Source organism: Zalophus californianus, chromosome 10, assembly GCF_009762305.2.
Source record: "Zalophus californianus isolate mZalCal1 chromosome 10, mZalCal1.pri.v2, whole genome shotgun sequence".
NCBI lineage: Eukaryota > Metazoa > Chordata > Mammalia > Carnivora > Otariidae > Zalophus > Zalophus californianus.
The window spans coordinates 4,590,219-4,605,061 of record NC_045604.1 but is presented as its reverse complement, the minus strand read 5'-3'; the positions used below and the strand labels follow the sequence as shown (position 1 = coordinate 4,605,061).

At 61.5% G+C, this 14,843-nt stretch overlaps 1 protein-coding gene across 1 annotated transcript; it reads left to right on the top strand.

The window, feature by feature from the left end:
• Positions 1–7,555: 7,555 nt before the first annotated feature.
• On the top strand, positions 7,556–14,590 carry VSIG8 (V-set and immunoglobulin domain containing 8). The gene is made up of 7 exons (XM_027613656.2): positions 7,556–7,604; positions 11,043–11,218; positions 11,654–11,855; positions 11,944–12,165; positions 12,777–12,896; positions 13,194–13,404; positions 14,204–14,590. The coding sequence occupies exons 1-7, from the start codon at positions 7,556–7,558 to the stop codon at positions 14,478–14,480; spliced, it is 1,257 nt and encodes a 418-aa protein (XP_027469457.1). The 3' UTR covers positions 14,481–14,590.
• Positions 14,591–14,843: the final 253 nt, after the last annotated feature.

The following is a 14,843-nucleotide window of genomic DNA, read 5'->3' as shown; positions in this document are numbered from 1 at the left end:
AGGTTTGGTTACTCCTCTTGGGATTCCTTAACAGCCCTCCACTGGCCGCCTCGGCTTCGGGACTGGCCTGAGTCATCCGCAGGAACCCAGTTCCTAGAACTGGGACATTCCTCAGTGGCCGGCAGGCAGCTGGCTTCGGAGGCAAGCAGGGGGCATCTGGGCTGCGTCTTTTATAAACCCTCCGCACGCCGCCCCCCCCCCCCCCCCCCCCCCCCACTGAGAACAGCAGGGGCGATAATGACAGAGAAGAGGTCTGAGGCATCAGTTCAGTGGGGGCTGGGGGTCGGGCTGCAGGAGCTTGGTGGCAGAGCCCGGCTTACAGACTGGGGGCGGGGCACTCTGGGGCAAAGCAGAGAGACAAATGGAATTCCTCGAGGATTTAGTGGGCCCAGAGCTCAGGAACAACCAGACTCAGTCTTGTTGCTAGAGATTGGGCCTTTGGGTGGGCGGTGCTTTCTCCTAGGGAAGGCTTTGGTTTTCCCTCCTCTGCTCTGAGGCAGAAGTGAGCTCTGAACCCCTCAAGCCACTGAAGCAGCCCAGGGTTGTCTGGGAAGCTGCAAAGGGGAGAGCCATGCTGGGCGAATCAGGGAGTGCTGTTTGGTGCATTGTCTTTGTTGATGTAAAGATGTTAGAAGCTTGTGGAAAAAAAAAAAAAAAAGCATGCCCAAGCTACCGACTTAAGTTGTATGGGTACCCAAGGGACTCCCCAGCTGTCTGCCCCCTGCTCCTTGGGTCTTCTGGTCCTGGCAATGTCAGACCGGGCTGGTTGGTGTAGCCTGGCAAATCCAGAGGTTGGGCTCCACCTCGGAGCCCTGGGTCAGGTAGGCAGGCGGCTGCCTCCCGGGCACGTGACCCCGGCTCCTGGCTCCTCCCGTGTCCCTACCTGCCCCTGTGTGCCAGTTGCCTGCTCCCTGTGCTTGGAGCCCCGTCATGCTCCACTGTGGCTTGGAGGCGGTCTCAAACCTTTGTACCTGCCCAAGAAGCAGCTCCAGTTGAGTGTGACTCAGCAGCCTTCCCTGGTGGCCAAGCCAGGCTGTCCCTGACTCAGTGGGGTGCCGGGATGTCCTCAGCACCCCCGAGCACCTCAGCATCCCCATCTGTGACTCGGGTCACAGCCGGGCATTAACTGGTCTCAGTAAAAGCACTTTGATTAGGTTCAGATGAAAGAGGCTCAGAGAGTTCAAAGCCACACAGGGCTTTTGGGATGAGAAAGGGGACAGTAGAGAGGAGACGCGGGAGTCTCAGACAAGCAGTCTGGGTGTGGAGGCCATGGAGCTCCTCACTGCTCTCCTTTTTCATCCATGCTGACAGTTCCTTCTGCAGAGCGGGAGCCTGGAGACAGCTGTGCGGGAGGATGGTTCGCTCCAGACCAGGGTCTCCTCTGCATCCGAGGCTGCTGCCAAGGTGACCTGCCTCCCTCCCTCCCCCTCCCACACTCTGGGAGGTATCCCAGCAGAGCACCCAAGGTTACCTGGAAGAAGCTCATTTCCAACATCACAGAACTCCAGCGTCCCAGAAAAGGCTAAGTTGCTCTTCATCTGCTCGGCTTTAAGTGGTTAGGCCTTCCCTCTCTCTCAGCTTTCCCAGCTCAAGCTCTGCATCGCTCCTTGCGTTCTGCATGTCCTCTTGGGAGAGGTGTGGCCATCACCTCAGTGCCCACTGATGGCTCTGAGGCTGGGACAGGAAGAGGGTTGAGCTTTTGGGTGGCTTTCTCAGGAGATTCCTGGAAAGAGGAGTCAAGGGGGTGGGTGAGAGTGGAGAGCAAGAGAAAGTGCCCAGAGCTAATGGGATTTTCTGTATGGCCCCTGGGGAGAGACCATCCCCAGGCCTAGTGGGGTGAGCACCAAATCAGAGAATTTCAAGTCTGGAAGGGACCTGCAAAGACCCTCTGGTGCTTGAATCTCCTTTGTAACCTCTAATCAAATGACTGGGCAGTTTGAGCTTGCACACCCGGAGAGACAGGATGCTCATGACCTCATAAGGCAACCCAAGCTATCTCAGACCAGCCCTGATGGTCAGAACGTCTTCCTGTGCATCCCCCTGCCAGCTGGGACTGCACTAAACAGGTCCAGGCCCCTTTTACACACCACACCCCTTCAGGTACCTCGTACCCCTGTTCCTGTGTAGTCTGGCTCCGTGTGGGCACGTGTTTGAAATTCTGGAAACACAGGACTCTTCTGGGCATTTTGTGGGCTGGGGGCGGTTGTTGGAGGGAGGAATCGGGGGTGGGGGGAAACAGGGAATCTTTATCCCTTGGGCTGGGCATTAAGCCCTCCTGACAGCTAACACCTCCACTGTCCCGGCCAGCCCTGGCCCAGCTGTGCTGCCCCTGAGCCCCACCCCCTGCACCGCCTCCCCCCACCCCTCCCAGTGTCCGGGTAACGGGAAACAAACGAACACAAGGAGAGCAGAGCGAGGGTTGGCTGGGCGGGCTTAGTGGAGAAGACTGAAGCAGACACACCCCGGGCTTGTCTCTTGCCCCTGCTGGCCTCCACGCACCTTCCCTGGCCACTGCCAGGGGCCGCCCCGGGCGCCGAGGAGGACCACCCTGCCCCTCTGCAGTATGTGTTGGGGGGAGAATCTACATGGCACAATCAAAACCAAATTTTATTTCTATAAATTCAAAGCAAAGTGCCCCTGGACGTGTGGAGTAACCCATCCCGAGGTCTCTCCACACACAGATATGCAGGCGTCTGGGACGACCAGTCTGGGTTGTCTGGTCCATCCTGAAGGCCTGGCTCCAATCCCACTGAATGCCCTGCTGGAGTGGGGAGCAGCTCCCCAGAGGTCGGGTCTCCAGGATCTTCCCCTCAGTGCGAAAGGCACCATCAGCCGACTCTCCCCGCTTCACCCTCTTCTCTGGCGTGTCTGGCACCTCCCTGGTTTATGTCCCGAGGACCGACACACTCCTCCAGCCACTCTCTGTGCTCCCGGGCGCATCATGAGTGGTCCTCCAGAGCTGTTTGAACGCCAGTCCCACCAGGTCAGGGGGCTGGCCGCCTATCGCCGTAGCTCACGAGCCTGTGCGCGAGGGGCACCCCTTCCCTCGCTGCTCTCCCCACCAGGCTGGACGCTCCAGAAGGACAGAGCAAGTTATGCTAACGGCTGCCCCCCGCCCCGAGGGCCCAGCACTTGTGGAATGGATGACGGTCTCGCAGGATATGGATGAACTCCGTGAGGTGAACACAGCTTGGATCTTCAGAGTCTCTCCATTCTTCGGGTTTGTTACCAGGAACCCACATACACTTTCTAAGCCGTTCCCGTGACAGTAGCTCCGTTGGTCATGTTCAGCACCCCCAGCCCCTCTGCTGTGCTGGCCCGGGAGCCGGCAGGCCCTGCTCCGGGATGGGGACCCCTTTGTGCTGCTTGCTCTTGTCAGTCTGGGGCATCACTTGATGGGAGGGACTGGGGCACATCCCAGCCCCCTCCCAGGGGCCTCCCTTCTTCTGGGGGGGGGGCAGCAGGAATCGAGGAGGCTTGGAAGGCCTGACAGGGGCTGGGGAGCCGCAGGGCTCAGAAGCTCTTGCCCACCAGCCCTGACCGGGCCTCAGCCCCTCAGCCCCAACCCAGTTCCTGAAACTGAGCCCACACGTGGACCTCGGCCTTCTGTCAGTCACCGACCAACCCTTCCTCGTCCGAACTCAGCAGTCTCCCACCACACCCCCTGTGCCCCCCGTGCCCCGACTCTTCTCGTCCCCCCGTGGCCTCACCTGGCTGCCTGACCACGACCGGCCCTTGCTGAGACCTGCTGGAAAGCATTCGCCGCAGGGGCCTTCTGCTTCTCTGCGACCTTGCACCTCGGACGCCTGTCTGCTCTCCTGACTTGGTGTACTGGTGTCCCTCCCATGGCCGTTCAGACGTCTGCTCCCAGACCCTCTCCTCCGGGGCCACTCCTGGGGTCTGCTGCCTGGGTCTACACGGGGACCTGAGTGAGGGGCTAAGGAGCCTGCTGACTGTGTGAGCGTGTGTGTGTGGAGTTTACTAGGTGGCAGGTTGCAGACCCAGGGCCCCGGAGTGGGGACAGGAGCTTGAGCTTGAGCTTGAGCCTGGGGCCCCGGGGAGTGGGGCTGGAGCGCAGGGCCTGCAGGGCTGCGTGGAACTGTCGTGCAGGGCTTTGGGGGAAGACGGGGCTGGCCAAGGCCTCTGCCTGTCCTTCCCCAAGGCATCGTGGGGCTGGGCTGCCCCTCGGCTCCGAAGCAGCCTCTGGGCTCCTCCGGGTCCCTGGGCTTGCCTCTTCCCTTCTTCTCAGTGCCTCCGTTCACTCCTTTCCACACCTCTGTCTTGAGATTCTGCTTCTGTCTTAGGATAGAAGCAAATACAACCCACACTGGGGGGCCTGAGAGAGGATTTCTTAGGGAAAAGCAAGAGGCCCTTTGGAAATGTGTGCACTGGATCACAGACGACAGCCTGGGCCCGCTCCCTCTTCTGTCTCTCAGAGCCTCTGATGAGCCATCGGGGTGTCACATGCGTTTCTCTGCCCCTTCCCTGAGCACCTGCTCTCCCGATCACCCTTTCTGACCCTGGGGCACAGACAGCCTGCAATCGTCCCCTCGAGCTGTCCAGACCTTTCTGAGACCTGCAGAGAAAGTGGGTGGGGACATGGGATGTTTGGAGGTCGGGACTGAGTGGAAAAAGGGAGAAGGAGGAGTTGGGGTACAGGGCTCCCAGAGCGACACATGGGCTGGGGGCCGAGCCTATGCTGTGAAAACCAGGCTGATACCCCAGGGCCCTCCCTCTGCCACCTCCCCCTCCCCCCAAAACCCTGCAGGGCTCAGGGCACAAGGCTGGAAGGCTGGCAGCTTCATTTATGGGCCCCAAACCATAAGGAGGTGGCAATTAGCCCTCAGTGGGTCAAAGGAGAACAACAATGTGCTTTGCCTTTTGAGGCTCTGAGAGGCCCCAGTCTGGAGCCCTCAAAAGTGACTGTTCTAGGAGTACCTAGGCCCTCAGTCTCTCCCAACACGCGTCCCCTAGACTCCAAAACCAGGACCCTCCTCTGAGCCAGTAAGACGGCCTCTGGTGGGCCCTGTCTTCTGGTTCAATATGGCTCCCGAGCCCCACTCACTGCTGATAGTTCCTGCATCCCACCCCCCACACGTCACCCGGGGAGCTGGACTGGCGGCGGGCTTGGGTTGTGGGGCAGGACTCCTGCAGGTTACATTTGTTAGGGGATGAGGTTGCTTCAGGTGGGCTCGTGCATACTTGGAACTCTCTCCCCAAACTTGGGACCTCAATTCACACACTGATATATGTTGATATGACACTGGTGTTCTCCCAGAGCAAAGGGATAAATATTCTAGCCAATCTGGCAGTTAGCAGATGGGGACTGAAGTCTTTCTGTCTCACAAATAAAACCTCACTTTTGATCCCCACGAATCACCCTGCCCATGTAACTGCCACTCGTGTCTTAAACATAACCATAGCCCGTCCTAAGTCGAATCCCAAACTCAAATTTGAACAAATCCCAAACTTGGCTGGCAGGAGCCCCAGCCCAAGTCAGTTTCAGCCTGGCCTTCAGCTTCCCGAGCCAGGCTGTGAGTGAAAGTAAACCCCTGTTCATGCCTTATCCTTTATCGGCCTCAGCTCCCGCTGTTAATCGAGCTGAATCTAGCCTTCGTTCCCATCCAGGCCTCAAGCGGAACCTCGAGCTCCTTGGTAATTCCAACTAACCGATCAAATCTTCACCCCAACTCTGGCATGAACTATCCAGGACCTGATCCACCAACCGTACACCCGAGGGTGTTCAATCCCCTTCCCGGCCCACCGTTCTCCCCGTCTATCCCTGACCTTCGGCACTTTCCCCCTGTGGGTGGGTCTACGAACCTACAGGGCCACCCAGCCCTTTCCTTGGGCCACTCTGAATTGAGAGTCAAGATGCCTGGCTGTCCTCCACTCTGTCAGGCCCACAGCAACACCTGGGCTGCATCCCCTTTCTGTAAAGTGGGGAATAATAATGATCCCTGCTCTCCCAAGTGTGCAAGGCAATCCCATAAACTTCAAAATAAACAAGGAAATAAGGATATTCATTGGTACATTGGCGGGTCCCAGAGCACCCCGTCATTGCTGAGAGTGCAGGTGGAGAGGTTTGGAGTGCAAAGACGCGTGGAAGTCTTGTGCTTCCTTGTTTTGGGCTGCCCCTGAGCCCGGAACTCTCCCCAAGACTCTTCCCCCAACCCCTGCCCTCCCTGTGCCCCCTGCCAGGGAAGGGGAGGACCCTGGATTCCTCTGAGGGAGCTGAGCTGCTGCAGCAGGTCACTCAGGACCTGACCCCCACCATTGTGTGCGGGGCAGCCCTGGGACCCCTCCGGAGCACTAGCCAGGGCCGGTGCTCTGCCTTCTCCCTTTGGCTGCCAGGACCTCCCCACCCAGCTCCAACCTGCCCAGAACCGTGCTGGCCTTGTCACCCCAGCGAGCTGCTGAGGTCACGAGGGTCCTGGTCTGCCTTCCTGGGCAGAGAAGCAAGGACAGACACAAAATGATCCCTAAAATAAGTATACACAGCAGAGACACAACTCACGTCAGGTGAGCAGGTGCACATGGGCTCGCCCCCTTCCCTGGCCCTCCTGGCGCTCCGCCGCCCCACGCACGCCCCTCACCCCCTCCACACACCCGGCTCCTCTCCTCCCAAGCCCCGCTGGAATGGGGTTGGTTCTGCGGGGAGTTGGGGGTTCGATCCCCCTGGCAGCTCCGCTCCCAGGGATCTCCTGCCCTCAGGGCTGACCTCACTTCAGGTATGGGTGGGGGACACAGCTCCAGAGAGGCAGCCAGGGGAAGATGCCCATTCCCAGACGCCCCCCTCCCCTTGCATCTCAGGAGGCTTGACTACCTTTGAAGGGCCAGGGGCCTCAGGGGGAAGGTGGGCTGGACATTCCCGGGTCCCTTTCACCTGCCTGGGCCTTCCCTCCAGCCTGTGTTCCTTTCCTTGCAGCCCCTTTCCACAGACCTCAACTTGGGGGGTAGTTCCTGAGGGTCTGTTGGGTGGGTCTGGATGCTGGAGGGGGTGGGGGCTGAAACCCTGGAGCGTGCAGAGGAGGCGGGGTCAGACCCCTGGGCTCAGTATTAATCCTTCAGGGCCTGGCCACCCTACCTCCCCAAGCCCGACTCTCCTTCCGCTTCCCCGTTTCCCCCAGGGAAGGAGGCAACAAATGAGTGGTGATGAGAGGAGCCCTGTGGACGCTGTGAAGTGGGGCGACGGCTGTTACCCGAGGATGGGGCCAGGAGGAAGTGGAAGTTTAACAGGTGCCTAATTACAAGTCCCGCTGGCTGCCCTGCGCCACTCTCGGGACCGGGAAGAGCTTGGGTGAGGGCCGGGTAATGCCTGGGTAGGCCACTCTGTCACCCTGATAATTAGGGTTCCTGGGGCTCCTCCCCAAGGCGGGGACCAGGCCTCCTATAGAAATAACTCCGGTTGCGGCTGGGCACTCATTCCCTCTTCCTGCCACCCCGGGCAGCGTCTGGGCCCTCAGTCCCCCTCCCTCCACCTGTCCCCACACGCCCACCACCACTGGCCCCCAGGATACCCAGCCCAGGCGGAGGAGACGCCAAGCCTAGAGACATGGGAGTTCGAGGAGCATTCCACCTTCTACTTGTGTGCCTGAGCCCAGGTATGGGGCCGGGCATCCGGCAGGGACGCCCACACGATGCCGGCCGGGCAGGGAAGGGGCAGCAAGGGGCCTGCAGACGAGCCTCGGAGGTGGTCGGAGGAGCCTGCTGCCACCCCACTTTGGATATCGCCAAGGGGCCTCTCCCCAGGAGAGCCTGTGCCTGAAGGTTTGGGGCACGTGTCTACGGGGCAGGAGTCCCTGATGGATCTTTGCTGTGTCTGTGAGCCGTGTGGGCTCAAACATGCATGCACCAGCTGTGCTTGGGAGTCCAGGCCTGCCTGAGAACTGGGGGGAGGGGTCTGGGGGTGGGCCAGGGGTGTCAGGTGAACAGCAAAGCTGGAGGCGCTGAGGAGGAGCCAGGAAAGACCCCTTCTCCTCAGTGTGTACTATTCCTGGAGGAGGGACCCACTCTGGCCCCCAGGCTCAAGCCAAGGGCAGGGAGGTGCTTGCCACGAGAAGGCAGAGCCTCGGTGTAATCTGCGTGGGTGAAGCAGGGACATCTGCTCCGGGCCCCTGAGCTCTGAGAGTTCCTGGGTAGCACCACACCGCCAGGATGAGGCCGGAGGGCGGGGGGACGGTGCCTCCCAGGCCCCCTCGCCCCACTGGGGCACACCCTGAGAGCAGGGCTCAGGAGCAGATGCCGTGGCTGCCTGCCAGGCTGGGGCAAGTCCTGGCAAGGGCCATTCTGTGTGGGCCTCGCTGGAAAAGGCTCTGAGACCCTCGTGGGGTCTGGATTCGGCATGAGGGGGTTTGTGGGAGGAACTTGGGGAGGGGGGAGCATTTTCAGCCTTTGTTTATGCATGTGCGCGCGCGCTTGTGTGCGTGCGTGTGAGAGAGAGAGAGAGAGAGAGAGAGAGAGAGAGAGATACTGCCTTACCGGCAGGGTGCGTGCAAACCCCCTGGCTGGTGAGAACAGCTCCAGCTGTGCTCCGGGGACCTGGGACATGTCCGTGTGTGTGGTGTGTGGTGTGTGGTGTGGGGGTGTGGAGTGGGTGTGGGAGGGCAGACCCGGTGCTCCCTGTATCCAGGCTCCAATGCCCTCTCATAAGGGCTGCCTTCCTCTCCTCCCTCACCTCCAGGGGGAGGGTTAGGCGCTGGGGAAGCAGCTTGACAATTCACGAAGGATTTACAAGCTGAGAGTAGACACCCCCAGAGGGAGTGCACCCATGGGGCTCTCATGGGGGGCCATGCATCGTCCCTGGCCCTGTCCTCCCTCCCTCTCTCCAGGGCGTCCTGACCTGCTCGCTCTCCCACCCTGGCTTTCTTCCCTCTCTCCAGCCTCTCTCTTCTCTCCCATTCCCCGGAATACTTCCTTAGTGCCACAGCAAGAGGGACCAAGGTGAGACAGCAGGAACAACGTCCTCAGGGGAGCCTGAAGGGGTGTGGAAAGGCTGGAGCCCTGTGGGGAGCTTGAGAGGCTAGGTGAGGCGCCCTGGCCTGGGACCATGGAGGACACAGCCTCGTGCAGGGTGGTTCAGCCTGTCCCTCTTTCCCAGTCCCCCTTCCCTGCATCCTTGCCCTCCTGCCCATTAGCCCCCTGGGTATGGGGACAGGCCTCAGGGTTGTGGGTTGCTCCCAGCAGCCCTTCCTCGCAGGGAGCCTCTGCTCTCCGCTGGGTTCTGGCTCCTCCCTGGTGTGCCTCCAGCTGCCCCAGGATCTGGCAGTCAGCATCAAGATCCTTATCGCAGGAGAGCTGGCGTTCTCTTGGCCTGGGCCTGGAGGAGGCGTCCCGGGATCCCGTTAGTGCCCCAGTGGCCAGCCTGCCTGCTCTGGGTCCCCCTGCAGCCCAGGGGGTTAGGGCTGCTCCCTGCCAGGGGTCCGAGGGGCAAGTTCAGTGATCTCTGAGGGGTTGGGGGTGTTGAAAGGGCCCCTCTGGCTCTTTAGAACCAAACTAAGCTTCTGCAGGTGTGTTGAGTCTTGAACGAATGCAGTCGGGGGACTCTAGGAGTGTGCAGTGGGCGCGTCTTCTGGATTAATATGTACCGGTGTTTGCGTGCAGATGCGGGTCTGTCTGGATCTGACAGTGTCTGGGTGGGCAGGACGGTGGGACTGCATAGGCCTACCCTACGTCTGCATTTTGAAGGTCTGCAAAAGTGTGTCAATGTGTGACCACACGTCACTGCATGTGTTACACTCTCTCTAACAAGAACGGGGGCCCCAGAGAGATCGAGAGACGGGCAGAGCTGAATGAGTGGCTGAGACCCGGGCTGGGACTCCAAAGGATTTGCTGGCTGTCATGAATGCAGGAGGAGATGAGCCAGGCTGGGCCAGGGCCCAGGGCTGCAGGAGTCTGGGAGGTGGAGCCTGCCTGCCCTGCTTGCTAAGGTTGGGGCCCCAGCACACCACCAATGCCCACCCCCCCCCCCCCGCCCCGCTTTGTCTTCCTGCCTTCCTCTCTGGGTCCAACCGGTTGGGGCTAGTGCTTGCCTGGGGCTTCAGGGTAGGGAGGGCAAGGAGCTCAGTCCTGAGCTTCTGGATCCTGGCTCCTCACCATGGCTGACTCAGTAGAGCGAGGGCTCTTAGGAGCGGGAGGGGCCCCAAGTGGAGCGAGCATGAGAGGGCGGCTACCCCTGAGCCACACAATCCAACGGGGAAGGACGCAAGGCCACAATGCCATGGCATCACGCAAGGCTCAGACTGTGCTACAGATGCATGCGGCCATATTCCCGGGCACACAGAATTGCTCACCATCAGACAAACACAGCCAGGCTCCCGCTCACAGCTGCCCCCTGCCACACACAGGCACAGATGGTCACCCAGAGCACTTACACAGCCGGGCACACGCGGTCACACCCACGCACTGTCATACACAGATGCACACAAGTACGTCCAGCCTTCTGCTCCTTGGGCTGGAAAGGGACCCTGGAGGCCGTGGTGTCCGTCCTATCTCCAGACAGGTGTGCCTCATTGGCCCAGACAGAGGCGCCTTTTAACGAGCCAGGCTTCTCCATCAGAGCATTTAACAACTCTGGCGGCTTCATGTGCTTACACACACACACACACACACACACACACACACACACACACACACACGCACGTCATGTAAGTATATAAGATCGCCTACCTGGTTCTAGGCATGAGTATCCCTACGGTACGCCGACGCAGCCACAAGTCCTCATAAGCACCCTACACGCACATGTGTACGCACACATTCCTGCGCAAACATGCGTACACACAAGCAAGCATATGTAACAGCCATATACATACAAACAGTATTCCGATGCAATCCCACACAGTTACAGAATATGGACCCGTGTACACGCGTAAGCCCAGACATCACAGACCGACCCCTGCATTCTCTCACACGTGCACACGCGCGCTGAAGGCAGCCACTGCTTCCTAGGGAACTCCACTGAGAATGGTGGAGAGAGGGGCTGAAGCTGACCCCCCCACCCCCTGGTCTTCTCCCCCACCCCATCTGCCCTGCCCCTCCCCTAGCGCTGCTGTCTGCTGTGCGGATCAACGGGGATGGCCAGGAGGTCCTGTACCTGGCAGAAGGTGACAATGTGAGACTGGGCTGCCCCTACATCCTGGACCCCGAGGACTATGGTCCTAATGGGCTAGACATCGAGTGGATGCAGCTCAATTCAGACCCCTCACATCGGGAGAATGTGGTGAGTGTCGGGCTTAGGGTTCCCCTTACCATACGCTTCATGGTGTCTACCTGTAGGGCAGCCAACACCCTGAGGGGAAAACGAGGGCAGATAAGCAAATGAAGACCCTGAACTTACCCATGGACTCTCTGGGGATGGGGGCAACAGGGACGAGGGCTCTGCAATCACAGATCACAGTCCGCCTTCTCCCACCTGCTCCAGAGGGCACGGGAGGCCTCAGGGCAGTCCCAGCCTGAGCTTACACTTTCCAGAGCGCCTGGTCTCATCAGCTCTCACCCGCTCACTACCAGGTTAATGGGTCTGGTGTCATCATCACCATCACCACCAACAACAGAGTCTCCGAGAAGTTCAGTGAGGTTCCCGAGGCAGCCGCGCCATGGGGGGCTCCTTGGCTCTGCCTGTGTCACCATCTCCGTGTTCTCCTGTTCTTCACAGTTCCTTAGTTACCAAGACAAGAGGATCAACCATGGCAACCTCCCCCATCTGCAGCAGAGGGTCCGCTTTGCCGCCTCGGACCCCAGCCAGTACGATGCCTCCATCAACCTCATGAACCTGCAGGTATCGGACACAGCCACTTACGAGTGTAGGGTGAAGAAGACCACCATGGCCAGCCGGAAGGTCATCGTCACTGTCCAAGGTACAGCTGGACGCCTCCGGGCACCCTTTCCCCAGACTTCGGAGCCTCTTGGCTGGGCCCTGGCTCACACCTGCCCCATTCTCTGCAGCACGGCCCGCGGTGCCCATGTGCTGGTCTGAGGGCCACATGACCCACGGCAACGACGTGGTGCTGAAGTGCTTTGCCAACGGGGGCACCCCGCCGCTCTCCTACAAGTGGGCCAAGATCAGTGGGCACACCCGCCCCTACCGCGCCGGCTCCTACCACTCACAGCACAGCTTCCACTCCGAGCTCTCTTACCAGGAGTCCTTCCACAGCTCCATGAACCAAGGTGGGACTGGGCGAGCAGCGGGCCCCGGGGTGCAGAGAGCAGGGCCTGGGACAGATAAGAGCCAGGCTCAGGTCCTGGCTGCATCACCGGCTGGCTGCAAGGCTCAGGCAAGCGGCTGCACGTCGCTCTGCCTTGACTTCATCTCACATGGAGAAGGAATAATGACGTCTGCCTTCCAGGGTCATGTGAGGAGGAAGGGGGCGGGGGGAGACAGGGAGAAGCTGCACAGGACTCACAACCAGACAACATCAGGGCTAGAGGGGCCTTTAGAATTCCTCTGGTCTAACCTTGTCCTCACTGTACAAAGAAGGACACCAACGCCCAGAAAGGGGACACATTTCCCTGAGGTCACAGGGTGAATGAATGGTTTCTCTGTCCTGTTGCTGGGAGAGGGGCCTGCCTTGCCTCTCTGTCTGAGTGCTGGGAAAGCAACTCACCTGGAGAGTGGGGTGGGCCAGTGTGTGTGTGTGTGTGTGTGTGTGTGTGTGTGTGTGCGCGCATACACCTTCCCTCCTTTGGGCCCCACCGGCAGTGGCCTGGGCTGGGGTGGTGCTCTCAGACACCAGGCCCCTGGGCTTCGCTCCAGCCCCCTGGCGCTCCTTCAGTTTCAGGTCTGAACAACGGTGACCTGCTGCTGAAGGACATTTCCCGAGAGGATGATGGGCTCTATCAGTGCACAGTGGCCAACCACGTGGGCTACAGTGTGTGTGTGGTGGAGGTGAAGGTCTCAGGTGGGTGCAGTGACGGTGGCCCTGGCGGCCCTGGGACCGGGAGGGCGGGGCTGGAGGAACCCGGGCTGTGTTTGGAGACACCCCCCCCCCCAGTGTGTAAGGCTCTGCTGGGGGTGGCCGGGAACCCCTGGGAGAAATATGCATTTTGAGGGGTAACTGGCATCTCCCCCTCCTTCCTCACTGGGCCTCCCAGGGCCCTGAGATCCCCGAGGGGTCCTTGCTCTCTTTCCCACAGAGGACCTGCCCTGGCCCCTCCTGGTGAGCCAGGCACCTGACTGCCTTCACTTCTCTCCACAGACTCCCGGCGCATAGGCATGATCATAGGCGCAGTGCTGGGCTCTCTGCTCATGCTGGGCTGTCTGCTGGTGGGCATCTGGGGGCTCATCTGCTGCTGCTGCGGGGGCCCCGGGGCCGGCGGCACCCGCGGTGCCTTCGGCTACAGCAACGGCGGCGGGGTCGGCGGAGGGGCCTGCGGAGGGGCCTGCAGCGACTTGGCTAGTGAGATCAGGTAAAACCTGATGCATGCTGCATGCTGCCGAGCGGCAGGGGACCGGCGCCCTGCCCCTCCTCACCCCTGCCTGCCACCGGGCCGGCCGGGATCCCCACCCCCACCCTGCCTGCCATCGCCAGGAGTGCTGGGACCGCAGCATGTCGACCTGCCACTCGTCGTGGCTCCTCTGTCCCCCTCCCACGCCAGTCTTCGCCTCTACTCCCCTGCCCTCCGTTTCCCTCCTGTCTGTGCCGCTCCCTGTCCGTCTTGTCTAGACTGTAAGCTCCTGGAGGGCAGGGTCTGTAGTTTTGCGTGTTCCCCCTATTTCGCGCCGGTGACAATTCTGGACATGCTTATTTAAGAAGAGTCAATAGTAAGAGTAGTGCCAATAACTTATATTAGAAGCCAACTAGAATAAAACTAGAACAAGACTAGTCGTGCTAATGGCTGCAGTGCCCTGGGGATGGAGGAAGCGATGCAGCAGGACGTTGAGGGGCAGAGGCGCGGAGAAGAGGAGGCGAGAGGGCCGGGCTGGTGTTGGCTTAGGAGAGGAGGACAGGTAAGGCAGCTCCTCCGGTGCCCGCGGCCCCGCCCCCCCGCCAAGGCGGGCGGCCGTGCGCACGTCGGACGGGCACGGAGGGCGCCTCCCTCAGGTCCGCGGCGGGGTCGCCGGCCAGGAGGGGGCGGAGGGAGAGGCGAGGCGCAGGCGGAGGGAGGCGCGGGTTCGAGAGGCTGCCGGCGCCCCCGGCCCCCGCCAGGCCGTGCCCACGCCGCGCCCAGAGGAGCCCGCTCACCCGCCCGCCTGTTGTTTCCACAGAGAGGACACCGAGGCGCCCGGGTGCAAGGCCAGCGGGCGCGGCCGCAGCGTCACCCACCTGCTGGGGTACCCGACGCAGACCGTCAGCCGCTCCCTGCGCCGCAAGTACGCGCCCCCGCCCTGCGGCGGCCCCGAGGACTTGGCCCTGGCGCCCTGCGCCGCCGCCGCCGCCGCCTGCGAAGCGGGCCCCTCCCCGGTCTACGTCAAGGTCAAGAGCGCCGAACCCGCCGACTGCGCCGAGGGGCCGCGGCAGCGCACCGACGGCCTCCTGGTGTGAGCGCGCCAAGGGGTCGCCCGCCTGCCGGGGACGCGCTCGGACCCGCGCCCGCCGCGCCCGCCCGGGGCCTCCCGGGCAGCGGAGCCCACGGCGCCTCCCCGGGGCCCGCGCGGGAGGCGGCGCCAGTGCCTCGGCGGGAGGGGCGCGGGGGCCGGGAGCGGGAGGGAGGGGTGGGGAGCGCCGAGCGCGGTCGAGGCCGGAGGCCCGGCGTCCCCAAGCCCAGGCGGAGGGCCCCGGGGCCGGGGAGTGGGCGCGGGTCCGGACTGGCTGGTGGCGCGAGAGATCTGAGCTCCCAGGCGACAGCGTTAGCACAATAAAGCACCTGTAAGATCTCAGACTGCTGGCTGTGGTTCCGCCGAGGGG

What these genes read in the sequence shown, in the direction of transcription:
- VSIG8 (XM_027613656.2), top strand. Translation starts at nt 7,556, where the DNA reads ATGGGAGTTCGAGGAGCATTCCACCTTCTACTTGTGTGCCTGAGCCCA. An exon ending in CCACAGCTCCATGAACCAAG is followed by an intron (nt 12,166 to 12,776) that starts GTGGGACTGGGC and finishes CTTCAGTTTCAG; the next exon opens with GTCTGAACAACGGTGACCTG. An exon ending in GACTTGGCTAGTGAGATCAG is followed by an intron (nt 13,405 to 14,203) that starts GTAAAACCTGAT and finishes TTGTTTCCACAG; the next exon opens with AGAGGACACCGAGGCGCCCG.